Source organism: Eschrichtius robustus, chromosome 3, assembly GCF_028021215.1.
Source record: "Eschrichtius robustus isolate mEscRob2 chromosome 3, mEscRob2.pri, whole genome shotgun sequence".
Classification (NCBI taxonomy): domain Eukaryota; kingdom Metazoa; phylum Chordata; class Mammalia; order Artiodactyla; family Eschrichtiidae; genus Eschrichtius; species Eschrichtius robustus.
Genome location: NC_090826.1, coordinates 5337218 through 5358723, shown reverse-complemented (window position 1 = coordinate 5358723; position 21506 = coordinate 5337218). Strand labels below are relative to the sequence as shown.

At 47.4% G+C, this 21506-nt stretch overlaps 1 protein-coding gene across 1 annotated transcript in view; it reads right to left on the bottom strand.

Annotated features, from left to right (window-relative positions):
• CAMTA1 (calmodulin binding transcription activator 1) overlaps positions 1-21506 on the bottom strand; it is an 894089-nt gene that overhangs the window by 580937 nt on the left and 291646 nt on the right. Inside the window, exon 5 of the mRNA XM_068538797.1 lies at positions 15552-15619. Coding sequence (XP_068394898.1) covers positions 15552-15619 — 68 coding nt within the window. The remainder of the gene's footprint in view (positions 1-15551; positions 15620-21506) is intronic.

Sequence of the window (21506 nt, the reverse complement as noted above, 5' to 3'; positions counted from 1 at the left end):
CTCACTGTGACCACCAGAAATGTCTCAAGGCAAAGTGGGGAGGGGTGTGCCAGAATCATCCGCCTTTGAGAACCACTGCTCTCAAGTACAGGGAAAAGTCAGCATGGTCTCCATGACCCATCAGGGTGCCCTTGTAAATGGTTCTGCTCACAATCCCGCGAGCCTTACGAGTCACAGGAACAGAGGCTTTCCACTCAGACAGACGTGGTTTGACCCCCCGCCCCTTGGGAAGGTCCTCTAACCTCCCCGTGCCCGCCTGGACACGTGATCAAAGGGGGCGTGTCTGTGCCCTCGAGGGCAGCTCTTCAGCGTCAGAAGCAGCTTTGCCTCCTCGTCCAGCCTCTGCCAGGCTCTGCACACACTGGGCACGAATGAAGACATCCCAGGGGCCTCCCTCCCTCCCTCCCGGAATGCTTCAGGCACCCTATGGCCTCTAGAGCCTTATAATCATTTATGCCAAAGCCACCAGTTAACAGTTCCCTCTGTGACATCGGGACAGGAAAAGTCCACGTGTCGTCTCTTCCGTCCCCCATCAGGGTGCACCATCCCCCCACCAAAGTTCACGCTTTTCTGACTGAAATTCACCTTTGCAAATGTTGCTGTGCTGTTTTTCCCAATGAAATCAATCGAATCCAATTGATCTTGGCCCCGTTTTGCATTCTTCCTACACCTCTGTGTGTGCGCGAAGGAGCACATGCGTGCACACGTAAACACACACACACACACCCCAGGCTCTGCCACGCGCTGTCTGGGAATTATTCTCTAGTTATCTCAGATACGTGTGGCTTGTCTCTGCAATAGGATTAGGGGCCATGTTTTCCACCACCTTTGTAACCACACGGTGCCCAGTACAACCCAAGCACTCAGCGGGTGCTCAGGAGGGGCTCATTGCATGATGCTAGGCATCGCGGAACTACATTTCATCGCCCCCTCTCCTGGCCCCAGCTGCCGTCCTGCATCCGTGACGGGACAGGCTGTCCCTGGCAGTTTCCACACCACCTCCCCAGAGGCAGCCCTTCAACCTGCATGTTACTGATAGGATCTCACCCTCCGAGTTAACAAGACCGCTATCCCAAACCAGATGGAGACCTGGTGTCTCCCTGAGTCACAACCAGAAAGTGGAGATATTAAGCCAGCTGCCTGTTGGAAGCCCCTTTCCAAGCCAATTAGAGATAATTTTAGGAGAGTGGGTTCATGAGATGCAGCATAAAATGCTCTCCTCTGAAAGGAAGGCTTACCATAGGATCAACTTCTTCAGAGCAAAAATTTCACTGGAAAATTATAATGAACACTTGGCAGTGCAGAGAAAACTGTTCTGCGGGTTATAAATACTCCCAAATGCCCCACTACTCCGGGTGGTTAAAAAATTATGTTAAAGCACTAGATACTGAAGTTGGAAAAAAACCACTCAAAGGTGAGTCAGAAAGACCTGGGCTCTAGTCCCAACTTCCATGGCTAATTAGCTGAGGTGACCTTGGGCAGTTCACATGATCTCTGAGACTCAGTTTCCTTGAGCTGAGGGAAGTGGCCAGATGGCTGGACAGGAGAAAGAAGGGCTTCATTTAATACATGGCTCTCTCTCTTTCTCTCTCACTCTCTCTCTCTTTCTCTCTGCCTCAGTATCCCACTGAGCTTTGCCCACTTTGCAGGGCTGTTACGAGGATTAAGATCCCAGATTTGAACGGGCTTTGCAAGTTATCAACAGCCTATGAGGTACTCAGAAATCTTCAGTACCAGTGCGTGGGTCCATGCTCTAAGCAGTTTTACAAATTAACATAACATAAAAGAAATCAGATAGCTAAAAAATGCAAATAAAAATTGAAGCTGTAGTTAACCCTTGGCTGTGAGCATTTATAGATAGGAAATCAAGCACCTCCTAAAACTCCATGGGAAAACCCAAAGTTATCTTAAAATCGACTTTGAAGCATATTAGCATTCTTTCACCAGGATGTATACCCTCATCACATCTGGTTTGGGTTAGTTCTAAATCCTGTTGTAGTTCCTGAACAAACAGCAAACAGCTCAAAGCCACAGCCGGACACTCCCTGGAAAGGATCCCAGACCTGCCCTCCGGGCCCACCCACTTCACCACACTCGGTCGGGAACTGGGAACATCGTAGGAGAAATCCCCAGCAGACTCGTGGAATTTTCCTTAACTAATGGCAATGCTACTTCTGTGAATTCAGACATTTATCCAGATGATGAAGCCCTAACTTTCTGGCAGGGGGTAAACTCACAAAGCAATGACCTTAACTTAGCAAATTAATTCTAAAGCACAATTGTTTTCAATCTTCATTTAAAATCAGCCTTCGTTAATCTAGATTTAATGACATAAGAAATGGAAATTCCCTTAATAAAATAAGTTATGAATATTTATCGTCCCATTTTACCTGAAAATTGAATAATCCATCAATTAACTTTACTATTAATTATTTAATGCAAAATTAATAAACTGCAAAACTCTGACGTATTCTTGCAGGCCCTCTGGCACTGGATAAGGAAATTAAACACCAGAGAAATGTAACTACGGATAATTCCAGACATACGCCGACGGGACATATGGGGTTAAAGGTGGAATTTTTCTCCAAGAGGAAGAACCAAACTACTCACTCATGAAGTGGTAAGAGAGATTTTTTTTTTTCTCACCTTGGAATTCTGTACCACAGCCGGAAAAGAACTCAGAGTTTGGCAATTATTGCAAGAGAATATTTCCCCTGTGCATTCTCCTGTCATCCATCACCACCAATGTCGTCAATATTTTTTTTCACACGTACGTAGATGGGCTGTGGCATGAAGCCATCCCAGCCAGCAGATCCCCTCGCCCTGGAGGTCCCTTCCTCCCCCGAAGCCTCAGTCAGAACCCCGGTGTGAGGAGGAGGGACTGAGCCCACATAGGTGGGAGAACTGTGAGGGGACAGAGGGACGGGAGGGGGGGTGGCGTCAGCCAAGTGCTGGGCAGTTGACGTTCGGGAGGAACCAAAGCTTTGAACTTTGAGCCACTGAGCACCCAGTTCACCAGGGAGCCTGGCTCACTGAGACTTCTGACTCTCCAAAGTAAACGGTCTGTCCTGCAGTAACAGGACGCGCGTACCTTCTGACAGATGGAGCCTCAGTCTTTCCATCACTAAAGTGGGTATCTGCAGAGGCCAGTGTGGGCGCCCTCCTGCTTCTCTGTCCTTCCATTCTTGTCCTTCCAGTCTTCCTCCAGCTCCAGGGCCACCAGGACGAGGCTGTCATCAACATCTGCTCATTTAACTGCCCCGCTCAAAACCCATCAGTGTGGGTCCGCACTGTCCAGCATTGTCCCCAAACGCTTAGCTTGGGCTCCACGGCTCTCCCTCACCTCACCTCCACCCGCGTCTCTCCACCTTCACTAGCTGGGCTGCGAGGACTTCCTTTCTGCTCCCACCCTCTCCTGGCACCTTCCTGCTCAGATCTGCAAAGGCTCCTCCAGCACAGCCAGGGAGTAACGTGCTCTCCTTCTGCCCAGCTCATCCCGCCCCCAACATACACACATACACGCACATACATGTGCTTGCCCTTCAAGTCTCTGTCTGAAGCTCAGCCCCTCAGGAAGGCAGGCTGAAGGTCCCTCCCACCATCCCACCCCGTCTGCTGGAGGACCAGCCTCTCAGTGCACTTGGCCCTTGCATCCCTTGTCAGCACCACCATTATCGTAAACTGTCTGTCTGGCTCACTACTCCACCCCCAAAGCCCAGCAAGGCGCCTGGCACACTGCGAGCAACATCCACTGAAAAAACAGAACGGAGCAGACCAACGATACAAGAGGTGACAATTTGATTCGGGAGTAAAAGGCTCACGCCCAACCCCGTGGGAGAAGATGACGCGCCTTCGCCAGAGTGCCGTCAACCCCCAGATCCAGGGGCAGCACCTCCCGAAGTTGGTGGACCGAATTAATTATTGTGAGCTCGTGACACTGAGGCAGGAGCACCGAGGGCTTGTGTGTGTGTGAACATGTGTGGAAACGGCACATTTCCCGGGGCCGGCCATGCTCCATGGGGGAGGCGAGCAGGTCTCCTCTGCTCTTGTTTCCCCATCGTTGCACGTTTCGTGCTTTCCCTAATTTCATCACCTTCCTCTACAACTTTCCCCTTAAGCCTGGCAGTGCTCTGATCTCCCTGACATTTCAGCCTAATTGCCAGCTGCCCTTTTATGCACAGATCCAATTCCACCACAGTCAAAAAGTTCCTGTTCCTAAAGAATTCTCAAAAAAAAAAAAAAAAAATCTGGTCCCAAATTCCTACTGACCTCAATAGGGCAGTGATGGGAATCACAAAGCAGCCAGTCCAGAAGCACCTTGGCCAGCCCCCTGCCCTCAGCACAGCCAGGACCCTCTCCCCGGCACGCAGCTGCCCCAGCTCTAGACTCAGGCCCCCCTCCAGCCTCCCCAGAATCACCTCAAACTAAAGGGCTCAATTGGCCATAAGTTCCCTACCAGGTGAGATCAGGGCTGCCAGGACAGGAGAATTTCTCTCTTCTAGGAGAAATTTTCCTCTACCCAAAATGTTCCAATGTTCCATCTTATTAAATCATTGAATGAAAAGAAGGAAATTTCTCCCAGACATTTTTTTTCTTACAAAACAGGTATGAAATGTACAGTGTGGGGAATATAGTCAATAATTAGTTAATATCTTTGTATGGTGACATGTAGTACTTTACTAGACTTACTGTGGTGACCAGTTCAAAATATATAGAAATATTGAATCACAATGTTGTATAACAGGAAGTAACCCAGTGTTGTAGGTCGATGCTACTTCAAAAACAAACAAACTCATAGAAAACAAGATCAGATTTGTGGTTACCAGAGGTGAGGGGAGGTGGAGGGGGAGGGGGAATTGGAGGAAGGTGGTCAAAGGGTACAAGCGTCCAGCTACAAGGTAAGTACTCGGGGTGTGATGTACACCGTGATCAATACAGTTAGCACTGCTCTACGTTACACATGAAAATTAAGGGAGTAAATCCTGAGTTATCATCACAAGAAAAAAAGTTTTTTCCATTTCTTTAATTTTGTATCTATTTGAGATGAAGGACGCTCACTAAAGTTACTGTGATAATCACTTCAGGATGGATGTAAATCAAATCATTACACTGTACGCCTTAAACTCATACCGTGCTGTGTGTCAATTACATCTCAATAAAACTGGAAGAAAAAAAAGAAAATAATGACTGAAGTGGCAAAGCATGTGTTGTGTGTGCACGTGTGTATGTGTGTGGGCTATTGTGTATTCGTATATGTTGTGTACTTATGTATATGTGTATAAGTGTACATGTGTATATTGTGTATTTCTGAATGTATATATGAGTGTTGTGTGCACATATGTATACATGTGCTTACGTGTGTGTTATGTTGTATATTATGTGCCCATGCATGTCTGTGCATGTGTGTGTCTATATGTGTGCATGTGTGTGTTGTGTGTAAGTATGTGTACATGTACTTCTGTGTACATGTGTGTCTGTGCACATGGGTGTATTGTGCGTTTGTACATGTGTGTATGTGTATAAACACACACCATACAAAGCAAACACTTGTGTGGAAAGTGGGATATGAGGTAGAGTTGGAGAACCAGGAGAGATTTTCTTCCTTTGTTCTTGGCTTCTTTTGAATTTTTTTAAAGCCCCATAATAAAAGACTAGAAAATCTAAGAATAGCAAAGATAATACTACCTCTTAGCCAGACTGAGAACAGTGGGAGAATCTCCAGCCCAGAATATCCAGCTGATTTGAGAATTACTCATTACACAGAAGATGATGAATGGGAGAAAGTGGTCCATTCCGAGAACGCGCCTTCCAACCCTGTGACACCCCCAAGCACACGAGCAGCCCCCCTCTCCGCGCAGCCAACATCTATTTATTAGATCAGAATTGATCCAGAGGAAATACCACAGATACCAATCCGGACCAATTACAGAGATACCAGACAATCCTAATTTTCCAAATTCAGGAAAGGGGAGTGAAGATGCTAAGAATAAACTGGTCGGCAGCAGAAAGAAAATGAGATTACAGTTGATAGACTCTGACAGGGTAGGTAAACGCCTATCCATTTGTGCGAGCACAATGCCGGTGCTGTTTTATTCTCAGAAACAGTCTTTACTGCCAGGTGTCCTGCTTAGAGATGCTGGCAGGTGTCCCCTGGGTGAGCAGTCTCCAGGCAGAGTGCCCTGCACCCCAACTTGCATCGCAGGTGCCCTGATGAGAAGCACCCTGCCCAGAGACTTGGACAATCACGGAAGACACCTTCATAGCCAAGTAGAGACAAAGGCATCGAGGTGCCATTGTCAGGTGACTTGCATGGCATACTGGCTGGCCCTGGCCGCACCTAGGACCCCCAAAATTCTGCCCAGAAGAGGCCACACCCCTTGTGCCCACACGAGTAAAGGCTCTGAGCCGGGGGTGCTGCATTAAAGAGGGTGTGGTGTCACTGGAGCTGCTGGCCTTTGGGGCCACCTCCCTGCACCCAAGAAGCCTGCACGTCTCAGCCACAGGGTTTCCTGGGCCCTAAGCAGCTGTGCATTTCGAAACCTCAAAACTGCATTGTGAGGCATTTGTTTCTGCAGACTAAAAAGGAGAGAAAGAGAAAAAAGCAAGACAGTGAAAGAGCAAGTAAGACCAAGAGTGAGCCTAAGAAGAGGACAGAGAAAGAGAAAACAGGGGAGCAGGTCCCAGTCAGAAGGGCTGGGCAGTGGCCAGCGAGCCCCACCCTCAAGGGACAGGGTCCCTTGACGTGAAGGACCGAGCATCGCGTCTCCGATCTAATGACAGCAGATGGGTGATCACGGGTATAAACCCACAAGGACAGAGCAAAGGGGAACGGAGACAGGAGGGGGTCAAGGGTGTCAACACATTCTAGAGAGATGGACGGCAGATGCAGGGTTGGTAACCGACTCGGCAGAATAGAAGCAGCAAAAACCCACGTGCCCTCGAGGGGGCACCAGGATAAACAAGCCAATTCGCCTGCAGAGCCCCGGAAAGACCTGTGGGCTGGGAGCATCAGGTGCCAGAGAAGCAGAGGCTCGGAAAGGGTGAGAGGGAGGGAGGGAGGGAGAGGCTGCAGACCTGTGCAGGGGACAGTCAGACCCTCCCAGGGCCCCACACACCCCACCCGGCCTCTGCCCCCACTGGAGACATGTTTCTTCTTGCAGAAAGGGACCCCGAAAGACTCCAAACTTGGAGACAGCAGAGGAGAGGCAGGAAACACGGATGTAAACCGGGAAAATTCACTAATTAATGGTGAAATTTCAAGCCCCCTCCCTGCCTGCTTCCCAGACCACTAGCCGCCAAGCCCAAACCACCAGGCAGCACACTGACAGATCCTTCTCCGGAGAACCCCGAATGGCATCTCCAGACGTCGGCATCTGGAGATGCAGACTCTCAGAATCCCCCCCACTGGAAGCTGGCTACCTCCATTGACGAGCCCCCTCCCCAGATACGGGAAGCAGAGGAGATGGCAGAGTGAGAGAACAGATTCTCCGCTAGCATACAGGGAAATCAGAAGATAACACCTGAAACTGACAAATCAAGAGACAGCAGAATAAACATATTGAAAAGTCGGGAGGTAACATCGGAACTAAAAGAATTGACAGTGGTCACTCCTGGGAGATGGGATTGAGCTGTAGGGCAGAGGGCTGCTCTTTCTTCTTACAAGACTTTTAGGACCATTGGTCTGATTAAACTACGTGCATGGATATTTCTGATAAAAATAAAGAGGGTAAAAGAAAGTGGAGGTTGGAGTCAGAAGCTGGCAGCTGCCTAACCCGGCGAGATACGAGACACAAAATCACCCTCTCCCCTCTCTTGGCTCCCTCCCAGGAAAGAGGCCCTAGACTTGCACTCCTGGCTCCAGGAAGTGGGAAAGGAGGTGATGAGAGCTGGCACGATAGCAGAGGACACACAAGCCCCGTGAATGTGACAAATGCCCCGCACCCACCCGCAAAAAGGGTGGCCACTTAAGGCTGTGCAGCTGGAAACCTGAAGCCAGTCCGGGTCTGCTCCCAGGGGCACCACGGACCAGGGTTCTGGGCAGCCAGTGCCCCCGCCTTGGCCCCCTTCCTGGGCACCGAGGGGAATCGGTGGCCTCCACCGTCTCCTCCCACTTTGACATTCTGCATTCTGTGATTCTGGAAAATGCACTGGAATCTGGGGCAGACCCACTTTGATATGGAGGCTGGGGATTTCCCCACCACCATCGAGACACCAGACATTTCATCAGGATCCAGGTCACGGCTCATTCCCCGCCTCATCCAGAAATGCATCCCAACTACAGGACCCCCAAGGCACATGCCTTCCGGGGGGCCCAGGGCAGCTGGGGCTCCTCGTGAGTCCTGAGCCAGCGGCCGCCACCCGCTGCTACTTTTGCTCTTTGGTTAATGATAATAGTTTGGACTTCGTCAAGAATTTGCTCAATGCGTTAGGAAATGCTGGAATGGATGTAACACGACACATCGTTATATTAATTTGATAGCAGGTTCCCCAATCCAGCAGAATGCAGAGGTCACCACATTGAAATCATTGCCAACCTAGTTTATTTCTTCTTTTGCAGTTCCGAAGGACAGAGTCCCTGAAATGATCTAGGTATAAAGCCGCCCTTCCAAACTGTCCGCTAATAGCACCCGCCACACACACACACACACACGCGCACACACACACGCACACACGCACACACACGCACACACGCATAGCCAACCCCCGGCTCTGCGTGGCTGGACACAGCTACAGAGGCAGTCGTGGGAATCTTTTAATTGTTGTAAAATATATATAACATAAAGTTTTCCATTTTTAAGTGTACTGTTCACCGGCATTAAGTACACTCGCATTGTTGTGCAGCCCTCACCACCACCCATCTTCAGATCTTTTTCATCGTCCCGAACTGAAACTCTGTCCCATCGAACCCTAACTCCCCACCCCTCCCACAGCCCCTGGCCCCCACCATTCCACTCTGTGCCTCCACGAATCTGACTGCTCTCAGCACCTCATGTAAACGGGATCATCCAGTACTCACCCTCCTGTGGCTGGTTCGTTTCACTGAGCATCATGTCCTCATAGCTCATCCATGTTGTAGCACATGTCATGACTTCCCTGGTGGCGCAGTGGTTAAGAATCCGCCTGCCAGTGCAGGGGACACAGGTTCGAGCCCTGGTCCGGGAAGATTCCACATGCCGCGGAGCAACTAAGCCCGTGTGCCACAACTACTGAGCCCGCCTGCCACAACTACTGAAGCCCGCGCACCGCAATGAAGAGTAGTCCCCGCTCGCCGCAACTAGAGAAAGCCCGCGCACAGCAATGAAGACCCAACGCAGCCAAAAAAATAAAAATAAATTTTAAAAAAATTATTTTAAAAAATTCCTTTTTAGTTCTGGGAATTTTTTAATCCTCCAGATGGGATCTCCACAGGATTTGTGCAGTTCTATTCTGGTCACTCCCCAGGAATAGGGGCTTCCTTAGAAAAGTCCTGTAACTGTCCCAAGGAGCAGAAGCCCTGGCAGTGGCCAACAGGTGACTCTCGTGTACCACTTACACAGGTCCTGGACAAAGCAGCCCCACCTGCACAGGCACCCACGTGGGGGCCGATGAGGCTGGCTTTCTGGGTGGAGCGCTCTGCCCACCCCTGGCGCCGCCGCCTGGCCCCTCTCTGCTGGTCTGCGCAGGTGCGAGTCTGCCGCTCAACCACGAGCCCGCACACTGCCGCGCACCCCGTCAAAGCTCCTGCTTCTCTGCGTGCAAGCCCTTCAGAGACAACAGAGGAGGCACGGCCCTGCCCCTGGGGAGCTCGCTGTCCCCGTGAGGAGGCAAGACTTCCACACTTACGATCACTAAATTGTCAAAAACTGATGACAAAGAACGTGGGCTGCAGAAGCTGACAGCGAAGAGGGCTCCCCGTGAGTTGGCGTGTCTGGGGGGCCTCCCGGGAAGAGGTCAGATCCGAAGGGCGGGCAGATTGGGTTGGACGTGGGGCATTTGAGGGGAGGTCAGTGGCCTCTGAAGAGCAGTAAGCAGCCCCCTAACTGTAATGGGTACTTTGCAGTGCGGAGTCAAAGAAAAAGATTGAGAAAGGGAGGTGGAGGCAGAATAAGGGCCTTGAACACGACACTGGGCTTCATCTCATAGGAAGTCGCTAAGGTTTTCAAGGAGAACAGCAATGTAACAAAAGGAGCGTTTCAGGGAAACCAGCGGGAGGAAAGGAGTCCAGCCTGGAGAGGAGAGCATCCAGAGCTGTTTCATAACCCAAGCATGATGCAGGTGGCAAGGGCCGAACCTGGGGGACACAGGAAAGTAAGGATGTGAAGTACAGTTTGCAACACTGGCAGAACTGGTGACTAATTCTATTCAGGGGATGAAAGAGAAAGAGGGGCCATGAAGGAGGACAAGGTGTGAGCTTTGGACCCGTTAAGAAGAGGTTCTGAGAACCAGGGAAATCAGAGAACGGAAACAGAGCGGAAGTGAGGGCAGGAGGGAGAGGAAAGGTGACGAGTTTGAGATAATAACATGACATCCAGGTGCCCAGGAGAGAGGTTCAGCCTTGGGGAAGGTCCACAGAGAGTTAAGAGTCAAACCCTGGAGCTCTTGGAGTCCTGGGAGGGAGAACTTTGGAGGAAAGAGCAGAAGACCCAAGACTTGTTCCTACCACTGGGGTGGGAAAGGTCCAGGGCAGAAGAAGCAATGGACCTACAGGGTCCTGAGAGCCGGGAGAGCGAGGGTGGGTCTCTCGCTGAGTCCCTTGGGTCTTCTTGAAACTCAGGTCCCACTTTTCTTCTCCTTTCCTTCCAGACCCCTCCCTCTACTTGGCTGTTTTACTGCTTATTGACCAAGAAGCATTTAGTGTTCATTATAGGAAAATTCTATTATTAGACCTTTAGTGTTTCAGTGTTAAGATGTGATCTATATAAATCTAATTAATTAATTAGATAATTAATAACATTTTCCAGCCTCCTTCTAACCGATACACACAGGATTCCTGGGAAGGAAATGTCTTCGATTCCATTTTGAGCTTTGCGTGTCCCCGGCTTCCAAGGAAGTTTGCATGTTTCCCAGGGGAGGAGAAATAAATTATTGGGATTGCTAAGTTTTGCAGCCCACCTGCCTGTGCTCTGCTGGGCTCCGCTCTCCACCCTATGGCAGTGTGTGCTTCTCTACACTGCCTGCAACTCGGGGCTAAATCCATCTCCAGAGGCCAGCACAGGATCCCACAGCCAAGCTCACCAGCAAAGGGAGGCTGGGTCTCCCGGGTGGTTCAGAATTCATGGAGATGGGAGGTGGGAAAGAATAGTGGAACAGTTTGCGGGGCCACCTTCAAATCCCACACCAGCAGAGGGTTAGCATAGAAGCTAAGTTTGTGGGCTTTGCAATAAGGTAATCCTGGGTTCAAATTCCAGTTCCAACATTAGCTGTGCAATCTTGGACAGATAATACACCCTCTCTCCATCTCATTGCCTGGCAGAGCTGTTGAAAGGACTTAAAAGCCCACAGAAGTACCCCAGAGCACAGTACAAGGGCAATCTATACAAGGCAAAAATAGAGTCAACCCAGGTCTCTTCCCTTCAAACCCTGACTCACTCTCTCATTCATCTCACAAATATTCACGGAGCACCCACCGTGTGTCCAGCAGCGCTGCAGGCATTGGGGAGGCCCCTTGAACAAGCTAGACCGAAAGTCCCTCTCCTTGTGGTACTTTTACTTTGGGGGAGAGGAGGTCAGATAATGAATAAGTGAATTAAACAAATAAATAGGGGAACTACACAGTGTGTCAGACTGTGATAAGCGCACTAGAGAAACAGAAAACAGGGAAAGAGGAAAGGGATTCTGGCTGGATGGGAGGGGTGCGATTTTAAATTGTGGGTTCAGGGAGGGCCTCACAGAGAAAGTGACAAAGAATCAAGGCCAGAAGGAGGAGCTGGAAGAACGTACAAGACGGAGGGCAGAGGCTCTTGATTCCAAGATTCTAAATCCACCTTGTGGGGTGGGGAGTGTGGAGTCCCCTGGGGTCTCCCAGAGGTATTACTATAGTGCTGGGCACACAGCAAGTGCCAAATAAAGACGTCCTGAGGGGTGATTTTTCAAGCTGCCATTTCCAAAAGGTCCCAGTTGCTGATAATACAATATGGGCTGTTTCAACAATCTGCATTCAGCCCTGTCGTGGCGCCACTGCCGCCCCTGGGACCCCCAACCCTGGGAGCCTCCTTGTAGCACACTTCATTATTAAACAGGTGAGCGGGGCTCCCAGGACCCTCTCTGTAATTAGGGCAGGATCTGAGCAAGGGCTCTATTTATAACCCCCAGCCATCAGCTAGCCACAGAGACAAGGAGTGGGTCCCTCTGCAGCCCCTATACCAACATCTATATGTGAGCTGAATACAACAATTAATTTAATAGGGATTCCTCCACACAAACAATGTATCATTTTATTAGGAAACTCTATAAATGTCAGTGGTGCAATTCATTTTTATTAATTTTCTAAAATGAAATTAGCAGCGGCGGCAAACAGAAGTTGTATCGCCTCCTCATTCAACAGAGTTTTGGTGTCATTAATTCCTTAATACCAGGAGGCCGGTTTGCAAGAACTCAGCAGTTCACTGCGTCAATTAATTTCAATACAAGAGAAGGCAGGGTGGGGAGATCCAAACTCAACAACTAATTTAAGAAGATTCTTGAACAATCACAGCAACTTTTCCCCCTCCTGGGACAAGACGCTTTCAAGTGTAAACACGGATTGGATATTGTAAGACTAATAGGAAACGTTCTGTCTTCACCCTCTGCCCTTAGGAAAGAAATTCGTCCTTCCAAAGCCTGGAGAGATTGTGGCAGATGCGTCCTAAAATCAAAGCCTCCAGAAGGCCTGGGGATGGTCCCTTGCAGACAAGAGGGACAATGACACCCCCGTGCTTGGACATGGACCCTCACAGCATGCAAAGCAAGATCACAAATATTATCTCATTCAGTCCTCATCGTGACCCAATGAGGACAGAATCAACATTGACCTCTGTTCCATGCATGAAGAAGAAAAAGTAGAGCTTTGAAAGGGGATGAAATGACTTTCTTAAAGTCACAATGCTACTGAGTGACAGGGCCAAGGCTCAAACCCAGATTTGTCGATATCAAAACCCACACTCCTTCTCTGCTGCCGGGGCACCCCTTGTGCCTCGGGATGGGAAGGCTCTCGGCTCTATTTATACTCCCAAAAGTCAAGTGAGTCAGGCATGACCATGAGTGACATTCGCTTCTCAATGGAAACCCGAATTCAGACTGAAACGTGAGGCAGAATCCCCGCCTTGTTGTGCAGTCAGAGGGCGGCTGAAACAGGACACGTGTCTGCATATCTGAAATCAGGTGTCTGGCCCGGGACACGTTCCAGAAACTCTCACTCTCTGGCTAAAGAGAAGCTCTTTCCTTCCACTTAGATTCAGGGAGTGTTTTGCTGAGGAGTGAAGGGAGTGTGGAGAGGCTGGAGGCTGCTCGAAATGAGAACCGCTGTGGGGAGACAGGAAATGGTGCCGAAGCAGGGATCAGACAGGCTCCCTTCCGTCCAGAGAAGCTAGGGCAGCAGTTCTCAAAGTGAGGTCCCAGGCCAGCTGCACTCCATCACCTGGGAACCTGTTAGAAATAACAGGTGCTCAGGTCCCACACCAGACATACTGAATCAGAAACTGGGGGTGGGGTGCAGCACGTTACTTTAACAAGCCCTTCGGCTGATTCTGATGCCTGCTCAAGTTTGGGAACCACTGCCCTGGAAGAAGATGTCCCCAGAAGGAAGGAGAGATGAGTGTGCCAGGCTTTCCAGGCTTTCCATGGTACAGGACACGGCTGTGCTCACCAAATAGTAGATTGCATCACCGTTCATTCTCCCTGCCCCCACTCTGACCCCAGTGTAGCAAAGAATGTCCTTCTTGGCCTCATTCTTATTGGGCTCAGCCACGGGAATTACTTTGGCTAATGGATTCGTGAGCAGGTGTGACATATGATGCTACATCCAGAATCATATCCAGGGGTTTTCACTGTGCCTGCCTTGGATTGCCTTGGACTTTTAAGCCTCTGCCATCCCCCATGAGAACCAGATGTCCCAGACAGGGAAGGGATGGGGGCAGGGGGAGGCTTCCTCAGCCTAGGTTCTACAACAAAAAGACACATCTCCAGTGGTCCTGAAGTCAACCCAAAGCCACAGCCAACCCATAGACCCATGAGCAGGAAATAAAAAATTATTGTTATAAGTCACTTAGTTTGGGGATTGTTTCTTACAAGGCATTATCACATCAAAAGCTGACTGATACAAACCATTTGATTTTATAGCAAAGGAAATCACGGTCTCAGAAGGCTGAGGAGTTGAAGACATCCTACAGAGGGGTTCAGGATGAAAGGTAAAAGAATCAGAGTCAACCTCTACCCTCACCTGGGGGATGCAGATCTCAGGAACTAATCGGCCTTTCCTCAATATCCTCTGACCTCCTTCAAAATGGAAAATTCTGTCCTCATCTAATGGATGCTAACCAGTAAAAACCTAAGCCTCATGAAGAAATATGTTAAAGAATCTTCTAGACTGAGTAAACATCTTTCCCCCATGGCTCAGAAAGGATGAACAGGTCAAGCTGATGGCCAAGTGGGCAGAGGACACACCCCCAACCCTTTCCCTGGTCTCCCAGTTAACAAATTTGGAGAATTTGGTGCTTCTGGACAAAGGGAACAGACTGGGCTTTCTGCCTCTCAAATTCAAACCCACAGTGCAGTTATCCTGTAAGCCACACTCCAGCTAACACCACTCAGGCTGTTAAACACCTGGCCCCGTCACCGCTGATAGAAAAACTGTGGCAATTGGAAGAGAGTGGCCGGGTATTTCCAAAGCTCTAGAATGTAACATACTAAAAATGAAAAAATGAGAGCAGGGGAGGAAAGAAGAGGCTGCCTTTAAAAATCAACCCTAAATTCCAATGTCTCCATTCTTCACAAAATAATATCGCTTGCACTGACAGAACTCAAGTCAGCTGAATCTTCACCAATTCCCTCTATTCCCAAGTGGTGAGACTAGTTCAGGGTCCATGGCAGTTGGCAGGTTCATGGACATTGACTAAATAATAAACTGCAAACTTAGCCGTGAATTCTGATTTGGGAGATCTTAACACCATCAAGAAAAACTTGACTTTCAGTTTGTAAAACGTGTTGAGATGAAAGTGGACAGGTGAGGTAGTTTCCCTTTTAGAAAGTAAGTTTCTAGAGAACACGGGTGTCAGATGGGCACTTTCCCAAAATAAACTTCCCCTGATGGTCCTGCCTGCCAAACCTTTTCCAAGCACCCGGCTGAAGGATCCAGCGTCAGGCCAACAGCTTAAAATTTCCAACTTGCATGAGAGCAGCTGCCCTGTTTTTAATACATCCGATTGCAGTCACTACCATCGTCTCAGGCTGATGACTGAGACCTCAATGTCACAAGCTCTCAGGCAGAACATGGCATTTTGAACTTGCCCATGAATTGACTGGCCAAATCAGGTAATCAATGAAAATCAATCCATTTACTGTACATATTTGAAAAACTGTGAGATCTGGGACATTACCTTGTCTTAGGGGATGTGGTTAGCCATTCTTCGTGTTTCTCAAATGTTATTAAATAAGCTGCAATTTCCTGAAACAGAAGAATAAAAAGATAATAACAACAATTAGCTCACATTGGATCCTGAGAGGTAAGAAAGTTTTTTGCTGTTTCCCAGCCGCTGTCCTCTTTTGTGAGGCCGGAACCCCATCTCCAGTGGAGAAACACTCGACTTGGACTGTGTTTCTATTTTGATTTTTTTAAGACCTTTCCATTCAACCTGCCATACTCTAATAATCAAAGCACTGGGTTTCAAAAGACGAGTCAGTGGCAAGGACAAAGATATTTCTCTGTAGGAGGAAAACATCAGACACCATTTCAGCTTCTAAATGTCATTAATTTGAAGGAGGGGAAAAACACATGCCAACAACAGGTCTCCACTCATGCAAGGTCAGAATTGGAACGTTTAGTTGGTCTCCTTCTGAAGCTGGAGTAACCTTTCATCATTGTCACAAGAAATGTTGCCTTCTCTCAGCATGAGCCCCAAGCCCCGAGCCAAATCACACAAAGATTAAAAAAGAAAAGAAAAGAAAAAGCCATATTACAGAGACAGAGACAGAGAGACAGAAGGAGAGAGAGAGAGAGTTAACCTTTCCCACTACTGATAACTTAATCTATTGAGGAGCGCTTCAGAACGAAGAACAATGTCAGCAGAGTTTAAGGCAAAGATGGAAGAAATGTGGGCGCCTGAAGGTAAATTAAATATTTATAAACACAACAACATCACTGCAGATAGAATTACTGATTTATTAACAATTTCCATAAAAAGTCAGTGGGTGACATCCACATAAGTCATTGCTCGGGCTCTGAGGCATGATGTGGCCCATTACTTCCAGCTCCAAACGAATCTGCTAACGTGAAATTGGCAGGGACCGTAAGTTAGATTAAGGTTGGACTAGTACACAGTTCCCTTGATCTTGGTGATGCTACAGTGTGGAGCTGCCGCCCTTGACAACCAGAAAAATGTGGAGGACGGGCCTCCCTTCTCAACTTTCTGTGCAGCTGGGGTTCGTGGAGGGCTCCTCATGATAGAGCAGCCCGGCCACCTAGAGACCTGCCGCTTCCCTCCACAGTTAGCCTCCTCTGGGCTTGGACATTAGGGAGTGGACACCCGTGACCACAGAGACGCTAAACTTGGCCTTGAAGAAAGAGAAGACACATCACCAAAACCAGGGAAGCGGAGCAGGTCAAAGTAGAAAACACCAGCCATGCCACAGGGTATGAAGGTCACTGGCCTGGGGGTGGGGTGGGCGGTCAGGGCCTCACATCATCGTGGAAACCAGCCACGACCACGAGCTAGCCAGTGACGGGTCACCAGAGCTCAAGCCACCTCAGTCCAGAAGACTGGACCTTTCACCAAGAAGCTGGGAAGCAGAAACCTATGACAAAAACAGAGTTGCCTTGTTGTACAGATTTTTACTGTTGACTGCAACTAAAAAGCTGATCAACCAGAACATTGTTCCCTCTCGTCCCTGAGAGAGAACATATTCTCTTTCCCCTCCTTAGACGATATCTTCCCTAAGGTATCACCATAGATAGGTATCACCTCCCCTGGCTGGCCCTCCTAACTCTTCATGACAGGATGGGTTGCCCATCCTCTGTGCTCCCATGGCACCCAGCACCCTCTCCCAGTGTGTAGGATTTATCACTCTGCATCCTAAGGGCTTGTTTACTTGGATAGCATCCCCCACTGGGCCATGTACTCCTCAAGGGCAAGGAATAGGTCATCACTGATGTATCCCTGGGACCTCACAATGTCCTGATAAGTGTTTGTTAGACGGATGGATAAGTGGGTGGGTGGGTGGGTGCATGGGGGGAGGGAGGGAGGAAGAGTGGGCATTAGAGTAATAAAATTGCATCTATGAATGTCTGTGTGTGTGTCCTGAGTATGTTACGTGTTTGTACATGTTTATTACTTAAGATAGTTGAAGCAAGTGCTTAAAAGCAGCAAAACCCAGCGGCTCCCAGATAAACATTTACCGGTGATTTAATTAACTCTAAGTCACTATGGGAAGGTGATATAGTATCACAGTTAAGAGCACATGCTTTAGAAGCAAACAGACCAGGCTTGGGGTGCTGGCTCTGCCACTTATGCACCGTCTGATCTTGAGAACATCACTTAACCTGTCTAGACCTCAGTTTCCTATGAAACTGAGATAATACCACCTCATGGGTAGTTATAAGGAGTGAAAATTCTTAATACCCTGACTGGCGTATAGCTATGCCCCACAATCATCACTATCATGATTATGATTAGAAGGTCTACGTGTTGCAAGCTGGCTCCACAGAGGCCCCGAGGAGGCAGCAGGTACCAAATGGTCCAGATCAGAATCTTCCAGCGCTGCTGGACTTACTTTCATCGATCCCACCCTCCACCCCCTTCCACCGCCGTCCACCCCCTATTCCCACAGTGAATGGTATCATCACAGTGACTCTTCAGAGTTAGTTGGAGTCAATCCTTCCCTTTATCTACTGGTGCCCATTTGGTTGCACAAAGCATTCATTCATTCACCTCAGAGACCTAACTAACATTTTGAATCTCAAGAGAATAGTAAACAGGACATGCTGAGCATCTTCTTCAAAATAAACATTTGTAACAGTATTGTCATGGAATGTAGTTATTTTGTAAAGAATTATAGGACTGACATTTTTCTAATACTTTCAGTAAAGGAGTTCAGAATTTATGCAATAATAAACACCAGGTCTTGAAACAATCTGCATATTATAAACTATTCAAGTGTGTAGCTTTCAATCTACAACAATAAGTTTCCCAGAAATTAAATAGGCATGAGCTGATAGTGAAAGGTATGCATGAACATGGATTAGCATGTGTGACAGTCATTAATGAAACTGAACAAGTGAATGACCTTGACAGCAGGCAGTGGCTAGAGTCAGGAAGTGGATAAACTGTGCCACTTCCTAGGTGCATCAGCCCATCTACCTGAATTTCAGGAGCCTTTTATATCTGGGGGAATAGTCTATGCCAACTGGAACCCCTGGGATCCATGCCCTTGCCCAGGATCATGCTGAGAGCTAAGTGACCCCTAATGGCCCAGAAGGATGGAGGCACAGGGCACCCCAGACACCTCTAGATTCATCACAGTGTCCCAAAGACCCAGACTCCCAAAGAAGGCCTTCATGAACATCACTCAGGCAACAGTCACCACAACCTGGCAGGGCCCCCTCTACTGCTACTGTCATGCAAAGAGAAAAACTCCCCGGACTACTTACTGCAATCAATGTTTACTCTACAAATGTTTATTGAGCACCTACTATGACCAGTCAGATAATAAGACCACATGAAGCCTGAGAGAGCAGACAGCAGAAGCAAGAAGAACTACAATTCTGCAACCTGTGGAACGAAACCAGATTCACAGAAAGATAGACAAAAGGAAAAGTCAGAGGACTATGTACTATGAAGGAACAAGATAAAAACCCAGAAAAACAACTAAATGAAGTGGAGATATGCAACCTTCCAGAAAAAGAATTCAGAATAATTATAGTGAGGATGATCCAAGACCTCGGAAAAAGAATGGAGGCAAAGATCAAGAAGATGCAAGAAATGCTTAACAAAGACCTAGAAGAATTAAAGAACAAACAGAGATGAACAATACAATAACTGAAATGAAAAATACACTAGAAGGAATCAATAGCAGAATAACTGAGGCAGACAAACGGATAAGTGACCTGGAAGACAGAATGGTACAATTCACTGCTGTGGAACAGAATAATGAAAAAGGAATGAAAAGAAATGAAGGCAGCCTAAGAGACCTCTGGGACAACATTAAACGCACCAACATTCGCTTTATAGGGGTCCCAGAAGGAGAAGAGAGAGAGAAAGGACCCGAGAAAATATTTGACGAGATTATAGTTGAAAGCTTCCCTAACATGGGAAACGAAATAGTCACCCAAGTCCAGGAAGCATAGGGAGTCCCAGGCAGGATAAACCCAAAGAGAAACATGCTGAGACACACAGTAATCAAACTGACAAAAATTAAAGACAAAGAAAAATTATTAAAAGCAACAAGGGAAAAATGACAACATACAAGGGAATTCCCATAAGGTTAACAGCTGATTTCACAGCAGAAACTCTACAAGCCAGAAGGGAGTGGCATGATATATTTAAAGTGATGAAAGGGAAGAACCTACAACCAAGATTACTCTACCCGGCAAGGATCTCATTCAGATTCGATGGAGAAATCTAAAGCTTTACAGACAAGCAAAAGCTAAGAGAATTCAGCACCACCAAACCAGCTCTACAACAAATGCTAAAGGAATTTCTCTAAGTGGAAAGCACAAGAGAAGAAAAGGACCTACAAAAACAAACCCAAAACAATTAAGAAAATGGTAATAGGAACATACATATCAATAATCACCTTAAGTGTGAATGGATTAAATGCTCCAACCAAAAAACAGAGGTTCGCTTACTGGATACAAAAACAAGACCCGTCTATGTGATGTCTACAAGAAACCCACTTCAGACCTAGGGACACATACAGACTGAAAGTGAGGGGATGGAAAAAGATATTCCATGCAAATGGAAATCAAAAGAAAGCTGGAGTAGCAATACTCATAACAGATAAAATACACTTTAAAATAAAGAATGTTATAAGAGACAAGGAAGGACACTACATTAACGATCAAGGAATCAATCCAAGAAAAAAAATATAACAATTATAAATATATCTAAAGACCTAAATGTAAGGCCAGACACTGTAAAACTCTTAGAGGAAAACATAGGCAGAATACTCTATGACATAAATCACAGCAAGATCCTTTTTGACCCTCCTAGAGAAATGGAAATAAAAACAAAAATAAACAAATGGGACCTAATGAAACTTAAAAGCTTTTGCACAGCAAAGGAAACCATAAACAAGATGAAAAGACAACCCTCAATGGGAGAAAATATTTGCAAACGAAGCAACAGACAAAGGATTAATCTCCAAAATATACAAGCAGCTCATGCAGTTCAATAACAAAAAACAAACAACCCAATCCAAAAATGGGCAGAAGACCTAAATAGACATTTCTCCAAAGAAGATACGCAGATCGCCAACAAACACATGAAAGGATGCTCAACATCACTAATCATTAGAGAAATGCAAATCAAAACTAGAATGAGGTATCACCTCACACCAGTCAGAATGGTCATCATCAAAAAAATCTACAAACAATAAATGCTGGAGAGAGTGTGGAGAAAAGGGAACCTTCTTGCACTGCTGGTGGGAATGTAAATTGATACAGCCACTATGAAGAACAGTTTGGAGGTTCCTTAAAAAACTAAAAATAGAACTACCATATGACCCAGCATCCCACTACTGGGCATATACCCTGAGAAAACCATAATTCAAAAAGAGTCATGTACCACAATGTTCATTGCAGCACTATTTACAATAGCCAGGACATGGAAGCAACCAAAGTGTCCATCGACAGATGAATGGATAAAGATGATGTGGCACATATATACAGTGGAATATTACTCAGCCCTAAAAAGAAACGAAACTAAGTTATTTATAGTGAAGTGGATGGACCTAGAGTCTGTCAGACAGAGTAAAGTAAGTCAGAAAGAGAAAAACAAATACCATATGCTAACACACATATATGGAATCTAAAAAAAAAAAGGGTTCTGAAGAACCTAGGAGCAGGACAGGAATAAAGGTGCAGACGTAGAGAATGGACTTGAGGACCTGGGGAGGGGGAAGGGTAAGCTGGGACGAAGTGAGAGAGTAGCACTGACATACATACACTACCAAATGTAAAATAGATAGCTAGTGGGAAGCAGCCGCATAGCACAGGGAGATCAGCTCAGTGCTTTGTGACCACCTAGAGGGGTGGAATAGGAAGGGTGGAAGGGAGACGCAAGAGGGAAGGGATATGGGGATATACGTATGCATATAGCTGATTCACTTTGTTACAGCAG